Source organism: Haliotis rubra, unplaced genomic scaffold, assembly GCF_003918875.1.
Source record: "Haliotis rubra isolate DU_JTF1 unplaced genomic scaffold, ASM391887v1 Scf352, whole genome shotgun sequence".
Lineage (NCBI taxonomy): Eukaryota > Metazoa > Mollusca > Gastropoda > Lepetellida > Haliotidae > Haliotis > Haliotis rubra.
Genome location: NW_025767027.1, coordinates 399282 through 418856, shown reverse-complemented (window position 1 = coordinate 418856; position 19575 = coordinate 399282). Strand labels below are relative to the sequence as shown.

The following is a 19575-nucleotide window of genomic DNA, read 5'->3' as shown; positions in this document are numbered from 1 at the left end:
TTCATATTGTGACTAATATCACAAAAGTCTTGTTTGCTATTCAGCAACAACAACAACAACTTTCAACGGGGATGCACAAGGGGGGGCAACACAATCAACACCAGCATCGTCAGTGTGTGAAGAGTCTCAAGATGATAATCTAGATTTATCTCTTAATGGGAATTCATCTCAGGAGGAAGATAACTCCTCAATTTATGAAGGCCAGGATTTATTAGCCAATTTCTTCACTAACAAGGGATTCATCTCCCGCAGATACATACTGTATTAAAGGCGAGGATATCGACACATTAACCATCCCTCCAATGAAGCCAATTTCACAAGTTGTAGAAAATGTGGAGACGGCCTTCATGAAGGCTTCTAAGGCTCAAGGGTTGCCTACAGCTTCCTTTAATGCAAAGAAATTCCCATTTCACAATATGGAAGTTTTCAACTAGGCACCAGAAAGTAATGAAGACTATTCACTTATGAGTGATTCCAAGTCATACAGGGTAGAAGATAACATGTTGGCACAATTAGATACAACTTGTAGGGCATTTTATAGATTGGCCATGCGATCAATGAAGCTATGCTTAATTCATTGAAGAATCCACAATCAGACCGAGAAATAATGTTTGTTTCTGCTGTGGTCGCCCAGAGGAGGAATCAAGAGTTCATATCGGATTACATGAGCTCCACCTCAGCAGATCTCACACTACTACGACGTCAAGGATTATTATCCTCATGTCAATGGTCAGACCTCTACTCAAAGCCTTTATTGCATCAACCCAGGGGGGCATCTACCATCTTTGATGGTTCCATACGCTGTGTGAATAAGGAAATGGCTTTAAGATTCTAAGGACGACATGTTGATTAAAACGGCTCTTACCATGAACTCGATGTTCAAACAATCTATGCAGAAAACACAATTCAGGAGCCGGTTTTCAGGCATTCGGCAAAAGGGAGTAAGACCTCCTTGTATCAAAGATTCTCAAAGAAAGTTATAAAATACAATTAAAGGAGGTATGTCTTGTGAATAAGTGCTATGTCACAACCAATTGTCACTATGGTGAAAATCAGGAAATATGAATAAAATTTTACTATATTATGTCATATAGTATTTCTCATATACTTTGCCTTTGTTTTTCTGTGCTTCTATAACTTCAATGCCAAAAGGCAATCTGGGAAAGGTGCATGGCCTTTACACATACACCTGTATACACAGGCAACTCTGCATTGATGCTATGCGGCTCAGCAGACATGTGTTCAACACAGGTGCATTTACAGTTGTGGCACAAATGGCTGATGTCGTAATGTCGAAGTTTTCCCTGTGCACTATGAAACTAAGCCGGTGGGCATGTGTAGTACGCCACTGGTAATCTATGGGGCAAAAATACCTCAATACCCCATACCCACTGTGCTTGCTTGCTTCAGTCCAGATATGACATGTGCCATTATGCTCACTGAGGACCGAATCATTCAAAAACTTAGCTTTATACCTTTTGAAAAAGGCTTGAATATTATCCATTATAGGTAATGCATGCATGAACAAGGCATGTGCGGTGTAGTGATACATATGTTCTCCATAATGGAACCAATATGACGAAATAGGATGCTTCCACTCACTCAATAAAACAATATGCGTTCAGAAAATTGAAACAAATTCATTAAAAAAAATTAAAATATATTCTAAGTTGAAAACATATTTCAAATGTTCCTGCCAGTAAATATTCAAAGTTTCAAGTCAGTGTTTGAAAAATAACAGAGATATAGCTAATCAAACACATGCACTATCTTTACCATATCAGGCCTCAGACCACAATTATTTTCCTTCTTTGCTATCTACAGTGACTTGCCAGTCCATCATAATTAATATCGGGCGTAGGCTGTTCTCCTGTTGCAAGCTGACCAACCTGCCACTTGTCACTTAACCGGCAAAATATTGGCCTGGATCGACCATGTCAATTTTGCTGTATCCACTGTAAACAATGGTCACCGGAAGTTACGAGCTTAAACACACTAAACAGCCTTGAACTTGGGGTCAAATCATGGAAGGCTGGTGTCAATATCATGTGCAGATTGTGGACCAATAAATTTTGCAATAAAGTACAATGTCTGATCTTTCATTTAAGCTATCACAAATTAAAAGACTTCAGAAGTTCCATGAAAACTTAAGTAGATTCAATTAAAATTCAGCTAAATGAGGTGCTCACAAAATTTGATCAGTTGGACAGTGCTGTGAAAGTTATTGGTGATGATGTGAACAGAATTGAGCACCAGCAGGAAATTGTTTACAGTAACATTGATGCAATCACATCCAGACTGGAATCACTGGAATGCAAGTTAGAAAAGCAGGCTGAGGACCTAGACAAGCTTGAGGCACACAGCCGTAGAGATAATGTGGTGTTTTATAATATAAAGGAAAGTGAGCATGAATCCTATGATTCTTGTAAAGATCTTGCGATAGATACCTCAAACAAGCACACTCAAGACTGCACTTGACGTCAATCAGCATAGGAAGACAGGATAGCACTGGTCGGCCACGGCCACTGATCGCGAGGTTCACGTTGACAGAGGACAAAGTGTCAGTGCTAAATCAGAGGTCTAGATTCCAGAGTTCACAGATTGGACTATCAAATGACCTGTCCAATCATCAATGTAATATTCTGCCTGAGCAAAGGGATAAGGGGCTTATTGCATACTTTAAGAACGGGCGTCTCATCACTAAACCCAGAGTACCACACTCTGAAGTAGCCAGTGCGAAATCAGATAGTGCTGTTCAGCTGAACAGGACTGTTACTGTGGACAAATCAAATGCAGACGGAAATCAAGTCAATCCGCGACGTTCTCGATTCTTACTTGGAATATTGAAGGCCTGTTAAATAAACTTGTTGACAACTTGACCGTGAATTTATGCATTATCTACTCCAGTTTGATTTCATATGCCTGCAAGAGACATTTGCTGATAAGTGTATTGACATACCTGAACTCTGTGACTTTGAAGTTTATTTTGGTACTGCCATAAAACTAGCTAAATATCACAGATTTTCGGGAGGTATTTATGTATTTATAAGAAAAACATTTCTGAAATTCTGTTCGAGGGTTCCCATTGATATTGATAACGCAGTTTGTATCCGATTAGATAAGCAACTTATAGACTCATCGTGATTTTTTACTTCTTGTAGCATACGCTCCCCCAGAGGGATCTTCTTACTATAAAGTCACAGGAAACGCTACTCTGTTCGAGAAGTTAGAACAGTGGTTATTAGATAATTCAAATTATCTTACGGATTGCTATATACTTCTTTGTGGAGATTTAAATGCTCGGGTTGGGACTGGAAATCAGCCTCCAGATATCCAGAGTGAAAACTTTGATGACTATTGTCCCGAGGATGAAGCGGTCCCTGTAAATGCTAGATTTACAAATGACACTTGTGTAAATAGATTTGGGAAATTTCTGTTAAATTTGTGTTACGTTTTTAACTTGTATGTCTTAAACGTCCGGGTGGAAGGAGATACTGGAGGAATGTTTACTTATATTTCCGAGCAGGGTTGTAGTCTAATTGATTACGTTATATCATCACCTGGACTATTTAAGTATTTCTCGAACTTCGATGTAGGAGATAGAATAGAGAGTAAACACATGCCTTTGATCCTTAGATTCACTGGTCCAGGTGAAACACTGGTAACTAAAGACGTGAGTACAAGTACATTCAAGTATAGATGGAATAATGATCACGCTAGCATTTTCATTGAAAATGTATCAGATATAGGTTTCCATTTCGACAATTTCATAAATGTCTTAGAGAAGGATGTAGATTTAGCCATTGACCCATTTGTAGGAATTTTACTTGATGCTTCAGACTGTATGCAAAAGAGAGTGCCAGTTATTCCAAAAGTATTAACCTTTTATGGACCAGAGTTTCATAAGGCAAAAGAAGAAGCTAAACGCAGTTTACATATATTTAGCCGAAACAGAACGTCAGTGTGTAAAACTCAATATTGTAGATTTAGAAATAAACACACACACACACACACACACACACACACACACACACACACACACACACACACACACACACACACACACACACACACACACACACACACACACACACATATACATACATCATTGGATGTCAATCACAACGGCACATCATATTTTCAATCTCAACTCCCTGGGGATCATACAACTCTTGCTGCCTACTAGGCGCACCGAGCTAATGTGGCTTTCCAATCCTTACAAGGTACCCATTCACAGCTGGGTGGACTGGGACACATAGTCACAGTACTTTGTCCAAGTTTACTGCACGTTGCTGTGCCCGCAACTAGGTGTTTGCACATATTCATGTGGCCACCATCTGGTCATCTACCAACGGATTCGTGGGTTCTTTTAAGTGCACAGGGTTGTGTACTGTACACTAGAGGTTGTGACAACACTGAAAGAGTCTGCACACAAAGTTGACTCTAAGGTTTTTTACACCTGGTCACAGGTTGGCTCGATCCCGGCACCTCCAAGCTCGCTGGATTACTAGCCTGGCGCCTTAGACAGCTCGCCCACCGCGTCCCCGGTTTAAAGGTTTATGTAGACAGTGGAAACGTAAATACCAATACCACAAAACAAATAAACTATATCTTGCAAGGAACAATTCCACTGTATTTTGGAGGGAGCTGAGAAAGATTTCAAAGCTAAAATCCCATACGAATGATATAACTAAAGAAAGATGGTACGATTATTTTTATAAACTTTTCAATAGGAGAGATATAACTGAACCAGATGTACTCCTCAATTTAGGCCAATCTGTAGAAATGAGTGAAGTTGATAAGGAAATACTTGAATCCATTATAACTGAGGAAGAAATTCACAAGGCTATACAGCATATGAAAAGTGGTAAATCTCCAGGAATTGATAACGTCCTTTTAGAAATGATTAAAACAAGCAAACCTAAAATAATGCCTTTTTTAGTGGCAATGTTCAATAAAATATTTTCAAACGGTTGTTTTCCACAAGTGTGGAGTAAAGCAATTATGGTTCCTCTGCACAAAAAAGGTGATGTAAATATTACCGATAATTACTGGGGGATATCTTTACTCAGCTCACTCGGAAAAATATATACTAGTGTTTTAAATGAAAGACTAACAAAATGGGCAAATGATATGGATAAAGTTTCTGAAACTCAAGCTGGTTTTCGGAAGGGCTATTCAGTTGTTGACCATATCTTCACATTGTATGCTATCATCGAGAAAAACCTATGTAGAAGAAGGAAAAAGATATACGTTGCTTTCATTGACTTTAAAAAAGCTTTTGATTTTGTAAATAGAGAAATACTCTGGAAATTACTCTCATCATACGACTTAAACGGTAAAATGTTACAAGCTCTTATGGGCATATATAAAACAGTGAAATCGGGTGTCAGAGTACAATCCGAGGTAATGGAACATTTTAATTGTCCCTTTGGCTTACGGCAGGGTTGTATGTTGAGTCCAATGTTATTCTCATTCTTTATAAATGAACTTTCTGTAGAAATCACATATTATGGTAAGCATGGGGTCCAATTGTTTCCAGATGTGCTTGAAATTCTAATGTTTGCGGATGATGTAATTCTTGTGTCAGATACTATTGGTGGTCTTCAGTGCCAGCTAGATACTTTAAAATCGTATGCAGATAAGTGGGGATTAACTGTAAATTTAGATAAATCTAAAGTTCTTGTTTTTTGGAGAGGTGGGAAATTAGCGGTTAAGGAAAACTGGCTTTATAATGGGAGAAACATTGAAACGGTAAACAGCTACAAATATCTAGGTTTTGTGTTCACGTGTAATTGTAGTCTCAGGCAAGCGTTCTCAGAACTTGCAGCTCGTAGTAAGAAGGCTTTAATGGAATTAACTATAAATTTAAGGAAATTAGGGCCAATACCTTTGGAAGTATTTTTAAAAATATTTGACAGCCAAATTCTGCCAGTATACTTGTATGGGTCAGAAGTTTGGAGGGTTAAAAGATATGATAGCATTGAAAAAGTTCACTTACAAGCATGTAAAATATTTTTAAATGTCGGTTCACAGACACCACATGCAATAGTATATGGAGAATGTGGACGGTTTCCAGTTTATGTTAATTCCTATGGCATATAATATGTTATACTACCTAGATACATAGAGAATACTACACGAGGTCTCATTACATATGAATTATACGAAACGAGTGTCCTTCCTATGGTATCTGACCGAGCGAAAGCGAGGTCAGATAACATAGGAAGGTCACGAAGCTCTCATTATAATTCGTATGTAATGAGACCGAGTGTGGTATTTTATTTATTACCCACGTCTTACATGCATTAATTCTACAAAACAGCGTAGTTTTGGTATTGTTGTGGTTTCAAACCGAAACCGGTTTCATAAAGAGGTTGCGGAAGAATTTTGTTCTGACATACACTTTTGCATGACATCACACTGTGTTGACGTCACTACGCCATTTCTCGTCTGTCCCCTTGGTAACCGACGTCACGATGCATGTCAGTTGTCATCGCCTCTCGTACAGCCTCCTTCAGTAAACTACTCCGTAGCACCCCGTTTCTTGGTTTGCAACTGCTTCACTCAGCTAACTACACTGGTGGAAACATTGCGTTTATGTTATTCGACGCATATAATGTCTCAGTTCGACTCACAATTAAACAGCGACACGACAATGCCTTACATTCCCACAATGCATCTAAGTTGTAGAATGAATGAATTCACGTGTTTGTTATGAATGAACAAGTAGTTCCGTCATAACGTGACCTAACTGAGAGGTCATCGGTTATCCAATCAACTCGTTAGAATCTCAGGTCAAGTCGTTACGACACAGGTCAACGCGATACGACACTCGTGTGACGTACGAGATTAGTATGCAACTACCCATACGTTGACCACGTGGGTAATAATGCTGGGTACCACACATGGGCGTCTGAGATCCGCCATATACATTTTTAAAGAACGCTTGATCAATATGTTTTACCAAAATTGGACATCTACTCTTGAAAACAGTTCACGTTATACGTTATATGCAAAATATAGGAGTCTTCTTGAGCCTGAGGGGTATCTGTCTTCAAATTTGGAATATAAATTCCATAAAGTATTGGTCAAATTCAGAGCTGGTGCATTACGTTTAAAGAATAACGTAGGTAGGTGGCAGAATATTGATGTATCTCAAAGAAATTTTCCTGCATGTAAAGTAGATTTAGAAGATGAATATCACTTTTTTTTTAAATGTCCAGCTTATAAAGATCTTCGGGATAGCTTTTTGCGTAAGAATGTGCAAGTAAATATAATATTGTTTAGAAATATCCTTAAACAAAACAAAACTGAAGACATAAATAATCTAGCTCGTTATATCTTTTATGCATACAAAATAAGAGAAAAGTTAGAAAAATAGAAATAGGTATTACAATTATTTAAAGGTCACATGTAACCAAAAAATCAAACATAATTAAAACACAATTATCACTTATTAATGACATAATATGCATTGCTGGTTATGAAAAAACACACATGGGCACAATGTGTTAAGCCCATTTCTGGTGTCCCCCGCCGTGATATTGCTGGAATATTGCTAAAAGCGGCGAAAACTAAACTCAGTTAGTGAGTCAGTATGAAAAAACATATACACAAAATTATAAGCGTACAATCGCAAATCATAAGTGCAATATTGTATACTTGGGTTTACTTCCCAAGAAACGAAGCAGCCGGGATACCGAACCCAGTCAGAGCGGGTAGGTGTGCACTCAAGTGTAACGGCTGGTTCATTTGCAGATGCCCTCACGGCTCATTGTGTGTGTATATATATAGAGATGGTGGGTTTTGTAAATATATGCTCATTTTTTGTGTATAACATTTTGCAATCAACAGACATCATAAGATGTCATGTGTACAAGTATCACACCTGCCGGTCTGTGTAATTACATAATGTGACAGAGACCGAACTCGGGCCATAAATCAATGTGTTTTGTTTATGGTATATAGCCAGATAGGTGTTAAGTTCAAATTGCATGTGATAAGTGATCAAAGTTGTGTATTGAATATTGTCATTAGTAGACAGGCATGCAGACACATAGGTGTCAATAAAACAGACATTGAGTATTGTTTGTGACAACGACATATCTATATCACAGTTAGAAATTCTGTCAACGCTAAATAATGACATTGCTTTTAAGTATCGAACTGAGAAAGTGACTCGGTAAGAAGAACGTGTGGTGAAATATCAACAAAACATTAGAAAAATAGCTCACACCAAAGCCTTCACCGAGTATTCACTGGACAACCCGCTTCCAAGCTGCGCGAACCTATTTCACTGCGCACGTGCTATGAGCCACACGATATTGACTGCAAGTGACCCTTCCTTTGTGTGATGTCGTTGTTGCGTCACTGATGTTGTTGTTGACTGGACATTTTCAGAAGAAATTATTCGCAGATGTTCACTTAAAACATATCTGCCAGTTAGGTTTATATATGTTGAAATTAGTGTGAGTAAAGAAAGTATGAATGTCAAATTGCATTTTTAATGGCTTTCAGTATATGTATATGGGCCTGTGGCCTTCATACGTAATAAAGATTTTGATGATGATGATGAAGTCACCCTGAAAAAATTAGCACAGACAGAACAGCCCATTTAAACAAGGCACTCCTATTTTCCTTCCGGCTCATGGTAAAACTTAAGAGGCAACAGTGGTCTGAGGCCATCCTGGAAATCAACTGAACAGTTTTTAAAGATTAGGAAACTTCTTGAAGCCATAAAAATCCACCCCATTTCAACCCCACCATGAATCGTGATCAAGGTTTTTCATCCTTTCGGCCTATCACCAACTAATTAAAGATAATCACCAGTAATCAAACCATACCTTGCATGTCCATCTGGCTTCCACGCTTCCTTTTTGTGTATTATATAGCATGACCAGAAATTATTGAGAATTTTCGGAATATGTTTAATTGGATTTCTAGTATAAACAACCTTGACCAGGTATCAAGTGCTTGGTTTCTTTCAGGAGAGACATCTCCGTTAATCCTTTTTCATTAGTTTGTGAAGAGTTATTCCCCTTTGTTTACTTGCTAGCAGACGACATTTTCAGTGATCCTCAGTATGGATGATTTAGAGTAGAGGAAGTTGATTTTAAAGTATTATAACAAGGACATCAGATCAGCTAAAGTGATTTCAAGTAGAACAGGCATCCCTTTGTCCACTGTTTATTGTGTTTTGAAAATTATTGCAAATGGATATGGCATTGAGCACCAGGGAGGTGCAGGTAGGCCCAGAAAATTGACTGTCAGTGACAGGAGGCGGCTTGGTATTCTTGTTTCTAAAAACAAACGAAAGAGTTTAGGAAACTTAAGGCTGGATATGATTGATAGAGGAACTGTGGCTGTCTGTAAGGAGACAATTAGAACTGAGCTGCATGCAATGGGTTGGCAGAAAAGTCGAGGAATTCCATCATCGATCATGAAACCTGAACAAAAGGAGCGCAGGTTGAACTAGTGCTTATAGCATAGAAATTTGAACTGGGACAATGTGATTTTCTCAGATGAAATTCTGTGTGGCTGTTTCCTAATACACTAAAATTCTGGACCAAACAAACTGAAAAACCTTTGTATCAGTGCCCTAAGTACAGTCCGAAATTGAACGTGTGGGGTGGCATATCTGTGTTAGGGGCATTATGTCTGAAAGTGCATGTTAAATCTCCAAATCATCATCATCATCATCATCATCATCATCATCATAGCAATCATTCACCTTATGAAGTAAGTATATAGTTTGAATTGTCGTGTTTCTCGTAATAAAGAAGTTGACGTCCATAAAATTATTTTCCTTCTTTAAGTGTATCACTTCTAAATGCCATTCAAAGACCTAATATCTTGATAACTCCATATTGTTGTTTTTGCTCTCCCTTGTAAAGATGCATGGTCTCACATTATGTAATAGTCACACCTTTTACTTCCTTTTAATGATGCATGATAATAACCAAAAATACTTAGAATTATCTCAAACAATACGACCTAGAAACTCATGATAACTTTGATTATTCTTGCAAAATAGTGTAAAGAGGTAAAAAAACATCAGTTTTTCATAAACATGTCAGATGTAAGTTTCACAAAACAAAGATCATTGTGTTAATTTAAAATATATTGTAATAATGGTGTGAGTCAAATGTCACATTCAAGACTCTTGCATTTACAATGACGTGCATTTACATTTGTGGGTGTGCTGCTTGTACTAATCCAGACCAATGCCGATATTAAACAGTGCGCATGCAAACTGAACTTAAAGATTGAACACAATCTTGTACGGAATAGTACTTCAATGAAAAAACAACAACTAAATGAAACTGCAATTGAACTATTGAGTTGACTGAAGAAACTTGCCATTGATGAAAAAGCCTTTCCTGATAAGAACTCGCTGCAGAGCCTTTTTGGTGATCAGCAGCTGAAATTTTCAAGTCTTGACAGATAAAAAGCCAATGAAATTTCAGCATAAGGTTCTGTAGACAGGGCAGGTGATTTCTTAAAAGCCAAAAAGCATACGATGCCTCTACTCTCCTACCCTGGGCTCCATGTTCCTCTGCCCCAGACAGCTGTTATGTGATAATTCATCATATCTTTACACTGGCCAATCAAGAAATTGCATATCTTTTTCATTTTTTGCACTTTTGTCACACATCTAAATGAACATGTGATAGAATGGTATACTTTCATTAAGAAAATATCCAAATACATGCAGCTGTTTTTTCATTTGCGTAGTGATCCTTTGTTTATATTGGTTTTACGTCTCCACATACTGCCATGGAAGCTCTATGACACACTCCCTTTAATGTATAAATATGTTTTGTCATGCACCTTACTGTCTCAGTTTTGGTCGCATGTCAATGTTACTATGCAAAACAATATAAAGAGAGTAAGGAATGGCTTGCATTGGCCAATCTCTTCTGATTTGAGAGTATGTGCATTTGGCTACAAGCAAGAGATAAGACCATTCACATGATATGCAAATTAGCCTGTGGCAGTGGTGTTCAGGGTTTGTGTCATAGAGGACACAGCAAATGCCTTTATGGATGAGTAATATGAAACAAGTTTCTCATATCACTAAGGACTATAAAGATGAGTGACAGGAAGCAAGTTTGACACATGAAATGATAATGCTGTTTCCCCTTCCTCTTTTTCTTCTTTAAACAGCAGACAGAAAGTGGTGGTTGTGTAAAGTTTATTCTTTTGTGAGGATGGTAAAAATTAACTTTTGATAATAATGTTGAAAAAACCTTTTATGTTATATGTTATTCAAGGCTCATGCAGAGTTAAAGGATTTTTTAGGTGTATAACAGTTTGTAACAGTTTTGAAATACTCCACCTTGTATTCATTACAGAACCTATTTGGACTTGAGTTAGATTAGCTTGGTCCACAGGCCAAGAAGCAGTAAAGCAAAATGAAAGAGGATTTTCTTATTTATTGTGTTGGGAATTGGTTAAAATCTCATAAATGATGATTGGTTCATTACACCTCATCGAAAATAATTGGTTAGTGTCATATATGAAATTTGTTAATGCATAAAAAAATTAGGGGAAAAAACATTTAGTTCTTTGGGGTTTTTGGGGGGGCAAAATTTCACATTTTTAAAGAATGTTATTTTAGGAACATAAATTTCTTGGAGTCTTTTAGATATTTCAATCATGACTTGGAACGAGCTTGTAGTGCTTATGAAATGTAACAGACCAAACCAACCTTGTGAAAAATGCTGTTAATGAAAACAAGTGTTCCAGAATTGTTTGTGTTCGATTCTAAGAAAACATGATCGAATGCTTGGTCATTTAGTCACTGCGACCAATCTTCGATTATATCGGACCACCACTACTGATCTATAAAGCTCTCATTGTTGTCATCTTGTCCAGGCCCCGGGATCATCAAAGTGACTTAAGTCTAAAAATTGCTTAAATCTGTCATTTTGGTCTTAAGTCCAAAAAATTTGTCTTAAATCGGGGATGACATACATTTTTTAGTCTTAAAAGTTAAGACTGAGATCATTTTTTGTCTTAAATCCTGAGGCTGCTACTTACCAGTCTTAAGCCCTTTTTGGTGCCAAGTTGTTGTTTTTTCAGGTGCACATTTTCATAAGGTTTGAAAAGTGAACGCTCTGCAAGATTTGCACTCGCGTGGTTCTGGATCTGCGTACGGCTATAAAATTATACAGAAATTTAGAATATTAAATTTCCTATCCGTTGGTATAAATATAAATGCAAATACCTCAGCGGTTTGAGAAATAGACACTGCTAAATGATGTCCAAAATTTTGTTATGCGCTAAAAAAACCCAGTAAATTTCTCCGCTTTTGATCGTGCACCAATAAAAGCACTGTGCTACGATTTTTTAAATTTGACATCTTTTTTGGAAAGTGTGAGCGAAGAAAATACAGCCTGATATCTGAACGACATAAGTATATATATGGGTTTATTTGCTTATGCATAACGTTCTACACTCAACATTAAAATGACTCACAACAAATGTCAAAATCGATTTTCTTGTGTGACGTCAAACGACGAGAGAGGTGTTGTGCACGTATAAAGATAAGGGGGCATAACTTAGCTATGCTTAACACTAGGTCAATGTAACTCAGATCACTTGGAGAGAATTTGTTGTGGATAATCACCGTGAACCAAACTATTCAGTACAAAGTTCCCCAATGTGAATGGATACGTTTTGGTAATTTCACAATTTATAAGAAAAGATGACAATGTACCACATGAGAAAGCATGTAATAGTGATTTGGAAGGCCCCATCTGATTAGTTCTTTGATTCACATATTCTCTTGTTTGTGTAGATGTATTTTGACTAATTTTGCATCATTATTAACCAAGTACTAGCCATATCTTCAAATGTAATGAAATTACTGAAAAGAGTACAACATTGTAGTTGATGTTATTGCTTGTTTTTTAACAAACAAAAACCTTCAAAGAATAAAAACTGTATACCCTATCCACGGATATGATATAGAACAAGGCTAAATGTAGATAATGAGATTAGTATCATGAAAAAATGTCTGAATGATACACAAAATATACATTCTGACACTGAAAGTGTAATCGCTGGGACATGGCGATTGTGTTTACTCTTTTTCAACTGACCTCCACCTCAACGAAATTGCCAAATATGTACTTGTAACAATGTTGACGTATGACATCACTACCGTTGACCAATTTCTTACAAAATGGCGGCTTTGCTGACATGGGTACACAGGATTTTGCGAGGACCTTTCCCTTGATTTGGGGATCGTTTGTACATATACTATCTGTGTATTGTTATATGTTATTTGTTTCAAGTAAGAGAAGAAGAAGACAGATATGCCGATCATTACCGTTGTCATTCTGCAAGATTTTCTGTCAGTCATGGCGTCACGCTGCACAGAAACTTTGACAAATTCATATTAACATCAAATTACTGTATTGAATCTATTTTTAATTTGCTATTTCTTGCTACGATGCTATTTCCATGTATGTTCTAAAAGTATTGAGCCTATGCATGGTACGATGAGATGAATGGGTGTCTGAAATTTGAGAAAATGGTACACAGTGTGAAGTCTGAATTTTTCGTTGTTTACAGTTCAACAAGTGCTGTCTTTCGCGCACAGCATTTGTTTTCATGCCCAATATCTTTCGCTTCATATCACCTAGACACTTGGGAGGCGGGGGAGTAGTCTAGTGGTTAAAGCGTTGACTCGTCACGCTGAGGACCCGGGTTCGGATCCCCACATGGGTACAATGAGTGACGCCCATTTCTGGTGTCCCCCGCCGTGATATTGCTGGAATATTGCTAAAAGCGGCGTAAAACCAAACTCAGTCAGTCAGACACTTGGTTTTAGTGACAAAGGCCATTTCTTATTTGGTACTAAAATGTATGAGGAATTCAGTGATGCATTTGTCGCAGCTGAATATGAAGTATACGTGATGTAATAGGCGTCTCAATACCGGCCTTCGTGAAATGTGATTTTGTAAACACTATCCAATGCAATATGGCAGAGTGCGCACTTATGCGTTCGTGTTAGTGTATTTTCGAAAACATCCCAATCGTAAAGACACTATTAAAGAGATAAAAGCGTCTGTTGACTTGTTTGGAACATTTCAGCAGGTGCCTGATACGGTGTCGTCCCACGAGGCCTAAAATTATTCAATTAGGTAGGTACAGTTCATTAGGCTATGTGGGACTTCATGCCTCACTGGTTTTATGGGATTACGGTGGAATTTTGCTGGACTGGTCCATTATTGACAACAGAAGGGGTGAATCATAAGAAACAACAAAAATCAAATATGATTGTAAAATAGTTATTTTAACAGTGATTTATCACATCTGTCCTTGCTGGTTCATGTGGGTGACCTCTCTACTGTGTCAGTCTCACTTCGGTCCTCCATGGACTGCTTACGCTTGATCAGCTTCACAAAGTCAAATATGTCTAATCTATAGCAAGTTTCGTCCTTCTCATGTTAGTTGGAGAAGGAAACTGATTAATATCCACTTCATGTAAATACTCCTCCAGTAATAATAGATCTAATCTTATTAAGATTAACAGTAAGTGCTTTCACCTATCCAACCTTAATGTTTTCACAGTAGACAAGTCTCATTACTAAACTAACCCTAACAGGGTGACCCCCCTTCCACTGATCAGTGGCCTTTCCCACTCTTGTTTCACGCCCCAATTATCTCATTAATTATGTCATGTCGGCAAACTGTAATTAGGCCTTGTGGGATTTATTAGGTGTGAATTTTAGGCCTCGCGGACTGTAGCCCCTGATACTATTCTCCTCGATATTAATTAAGAGTGACCGGACATGATTACATCATTCTAAAATTACCATGGTAACTGTCTTAGTCTTAGTCCTAGCTAAGATTTTTTTGAGAGAGTTTCATGATTCAGTCTTATCTAAAATCTTAGCTAAGCAAAATGTTTTAGACTTAGATTTTTTTGTGCTAAGCAAATGCTAGACTTAAGATTTTTTCATGATCCCGGGGCCAGATGTTTTGTGGCTATGTGTCATTTGCTGGTTTACTTTGTATGGACTTCATTTTTTACACTCCAGCAAATTAAAGCATAGGTATTGCTGACTCAGACACAACACAGAATATTTTCTCCATCTATCACTTCTTGGAGAAACTGTGGCAAATAGTTATTTAGAAATATTCAAAATAGTGATACTATAGTGTTTCCCCATTGAAACTGCATTATCCTGGCGATGTTCAGTCATGTGGCAAGTTTTTGCGCACATACGATACATAACTTGGATGATGTGGTGTTGTATCCTGTTACAACAGACTTTTGTCATAGATTTTTAGCTTTGAATTGACAGTATGTACAGACAGTTGATTATTCTATATTTTATCCTTACAGTGGCACATCTTAACCTTGGGATCCTAACAGCTCAGTTTGGTCAAAATGAAAATGCTGCCAAGGTAAGAAGACCCTTATATTTCCCATAGAGTAACAGATTATGTCAAATAAATTCACTGTCTACAACATTTCACAGACTTGAACATGACTCTTACTTGAACCAAAAACACATCTCTTATATGTGTTTTCAGTTGTCATTATTCAATAACGTATCGTGGTAGTCCATGCATGAATGATCTTAACAATATCTGTATGTCTGCAAAAGTTAAAAAATGTGCTTACAGAATGTATATCCAAACTTACAAATAGTATGCATGTTAGTCATTTTAGCTCACTTGAGCTTGTGCTATATCATATTGTCCATCTTGCAGTCATGAATTTTTATAACATATCCAAGGAAACCAAATGGCACATGAAGGTGAAACTTTGCATGAAGGGTTCTTACAGGGGCCAGGCACGTCTGGTGTCATCCTTTAAACATTGCATGGACGTTGAATATATACAACCCATTCACTTGTTGCACATCAATGTGAAGCTGGTTCCCAGGGCTAACTGGTGGTATCATCAGAAGTGACCTGTCGTTAGCAGGTTCGACGCCGGGGCCCTTGGAAGCTGGAGTTAGCCCGAGCTACGGCAGTTTTTTCATGCTGCAGGTACTTGTCATGTTTCGTACATAGACCACAGGTTTTCGTTTTTACTATGGACATGTACATATGTCGTCACATTTTCCCACCCTTAGACTACCCGAAGTTAAGCCCCATGCGTGTGACGGGAGCCAAAACAGCTCAGATTTGATCTGTGCATCCTGTTTGCACTAATTGTCTCACACACAGAGAAAGAGACATATGCACGCATATCATATATCAAAATGTTGCCACATGCATGAAGCACCTGAGATTGTCATGGGGTCGATGTGGGGCATCTGGTTTGACGTCCACATCCATTTTGCGATGTGTTATAGACATGTCTTTTTACCAAGAAAAGAGCCATGTTTGGCCAGCATTGTTTCCATAGAAGCAAGGGAGTGAGTGAGTGGGTGGGTGGGTGGGTGAGTGAGTCATGATGCTAGATGAGGGAGACGTGTATAGTTGTTTTATGCTGTAGAAAGCATAAAGTGAGTAAGTTAAACACGTCGCTAGATTAGGAAGGAGTGAAATGTGAGTGAGTGAGGGAGACACAGCCAATGCAACTGTCGCCCACGACCCAGAACCAGTGATGACAACAGCAAGTTCGAACAGCGAAGCCCTTTGCTACTGCTGTATAAACACAATATGCCGAAACCACTTTTATTGAGTCTTGGAATTACGACTATCTACCGGAAAGGGCATGGGCATGTATACATAATCTTACACATACCTACACATACACTTACAAATAGAAAGCCAGAACTGGGCATTGGCTTTTGATGTCAATGTGCAGGTCCCATCCTCATGTGCCGGCTGTGGTCCCATAGGGTGGCATCCAGGCGGTGTCGCAACATCCTCTTCAAGCGCCGGTTCGCCTCCTCTACCTTCCACTTGTAGGCAGAGACCATCATGTTCCTTGGTTTTACCCTCGGGAACAGACTTCCTATCACTGCTCTGGAGCCCAGCCGTTTCCACCGAAGGTAGTTCAGAAGATCCAGCAAGTCCAGAACAAGATTCTGGGGATCAGTTGATGCCGACACGACATTCTCTCCTACTTGAAAAAAACAATGCCCTGAAAGCTTGTGTCAAAGGCATGCACCTCTGCTTTCACCCGAGCGACACACTGGAAAAAAAATCCATCTTTCCAAGCTTGGAAATGTCTTGGAAAGATGATGTTTCCAAGACATTTCCAATTTTGGAAAGATGATGTTTCCAAGACTTTCCAATTTTGGAAAGATGATGTTTCCAAAAATTTCCAATCTTGGAAATATCCGCAAGGGGAGATAACTGGTGGGTGATGGTAAATTATTATTCTGCATGGGCTAATTGCAATAGTGGCATGGGGCGGCATGAGTGTTTCATGGGGTCGTTAAGTCGGTAGTCTTTGATGTTTGGTGTTGTTTTAGTAATGATTGTTTAAGGGGTTAACGAAAGGATTATCGACTTGACTAGTCGAAATTGCAGTGAACACATTTTAAGTGTTCAATGTTGTGGGTGAAAAGTGAATTTGTCACGTTGAGTTTAAATATGTATCATCATAAGCTTATATCTAGTCAGTGAGAGTTAATTTCGTACAAGGGCCACCGACCCGTTTTACAATTATAAAGATGAAAATACACTCCAGCGCCATATATAATATTAAGCTGTATGCTAACGTGTACAATGTCTCATTTAATCTTATACTCTATATTCAAAAACTTCGGCTCTTTTTGTCAATGTTTCACATGGATTATTTATGTAGTATTGTGGGAGAAGGCTGTTTCTCAGATCACAGTAAAATGAACATTCAATAAAGAATTGGTACTCTGATTCAATGGTAAGTACAATACACAGAGGGTAGAATCACTCATGTTGTTTTATATTTACTTTTTAGCCCTTATTCCAACATTAAAGGATGGTCTGAACAACGAAACTTACTCAAAGCAAAACGAATCGCTGCGTTGCTGTCAATCGCTATGCGTTGCCGTCCTGGGGGTCGAAAGTGATGGTGTCACCATGCACTAATTTCCACCGGACCCCGCAGTTCGTAAGCTAAATCATTTAGTAAATGGGTTATGTTTGTGAGTGCGTAAGCGAAGCGTTGTGGAAGCTTGGAACGATATCTTAAATTTGTCCAGATCGCTTCAGCGGAAGTTAAAGAATCAAACTACTTACTACTTGTAGTACAATATATATATGATTGATGACCAAAAATATTTTCCATGACACAACTTGAAGCATAAAGATTTCTTTCTCGAAGCGAGGTCGTGGTGGAAGTGACAATAATATTGTAAGTAGTGTTATATTGACAACCACCTCACTTCCTCGAGAGAAATTGTTATGATATAAGATATGTCACGCAAAAATCCTATGGACATCAATCAAATACAGATTGTACTACCAGTAGAAAGTAGTTTTGATTTTGTAACTCGGTGAAAACAAACCTAAATAGCATTTATTGTCAGACTCATGGATGTTCGCGACAGGGCTGCCATTTTAATAATCGTAACATGACGGGCTAAAGTCTGTTAAAGAATTAATGAGATTATAGTTTGTTTTCATCAAGTTAGAAAAGCAAAACTACTTTCTACTAAGTAGTTAAATATGTATTGGAATCATGGCAAACAGGATTTGGCATGACACAACTTATAACATAACGATTTCTTCCTCGAAGCGAGGTGGGGGTCAGTGACATACCGCTAATAAATATCTTGCTACATTCCCATGGTTAATGTCCACTCACCAGTATGTAGATACTAGTCACGCGTGCGTCTTTCTATTTGGTCTTATAATCCTAATTAGTTTATTATCATACTTATGTGCATTTTGAAACTAAATAAAAATCAGGCGATCTGCCTTTACTTATAACTTGAATATCTAGACATTGTAAATCATAATTCGCACACACGCCCTAGTGTATGTTGTCTGTCTCATTACTTCACGATGAAATCATGGATTCTGTGGAATGCTGCGACAAATGAATAAAAACAAACTGCAATTATTAAAACTAAAACAGGTAGTTATAATGATGTCAGGCTATTACTTTGTTCGAGGAATGTATCCATCAATATCCACAAAAACGAGCCGTATGCCATTCACCTGCAGCTGTTCCAAATGATGTGTCTTTTAACAGTCTAATACATGTTCACGAAAAGTGATATATCGTTTCAGGTATTTTACATAGGTATATAGTCTCATTGGTCACCCAAGATAGCACACCTGGCCACTAATTGCATAATGTCCGCCATTCTTTACAAAAAAAAGTAATTTAGTTAGCCAATAATGAGCAATCAATCAATGTCTTGGCGGTTAATCCTTCGAAAGAAGGAAGTTGTTTACGCAGACACAGACACGACAGAGTGTATTCAGTATTGATTAGTTAATCTACATACATCAACAATACCTTTTGACAAATCCGCTGTGTAAGATAAAAGTAATTAATCAATCAGCGTGTTATCCGTTAATCCTTTGATCGATGTATGTTATATTGGGTATTTTACTCCAGACACAAGAAATGCAAATGGGAACCTTTGTCGGGTTATCTAAGTGGTGTTACTTGTTTTAAATTCATTAACTGACCATCAAGTGAATGATGACAAATAACAT

General features: G+C 38.0%; 1 protein-coding gene across 1 annotated transcript in view; it reads left to right on the top strand.

Moving 5' to 3' along the window:
• Positions 1-19575, top strand: part of LOC124285107 (protein O-mannosyl-transferase TMTC2-like) — a 412056-nt gene that overhangs the window by 180766 nt on the left and 211715 nt on the right. The window contains 1 exon segment of the mRNA XM_046721262.1: positions 15365-15426. Within this exon segment, the coding sequence (XP_046577218.1) occupies positions 15365-15426 (62 nt within the window).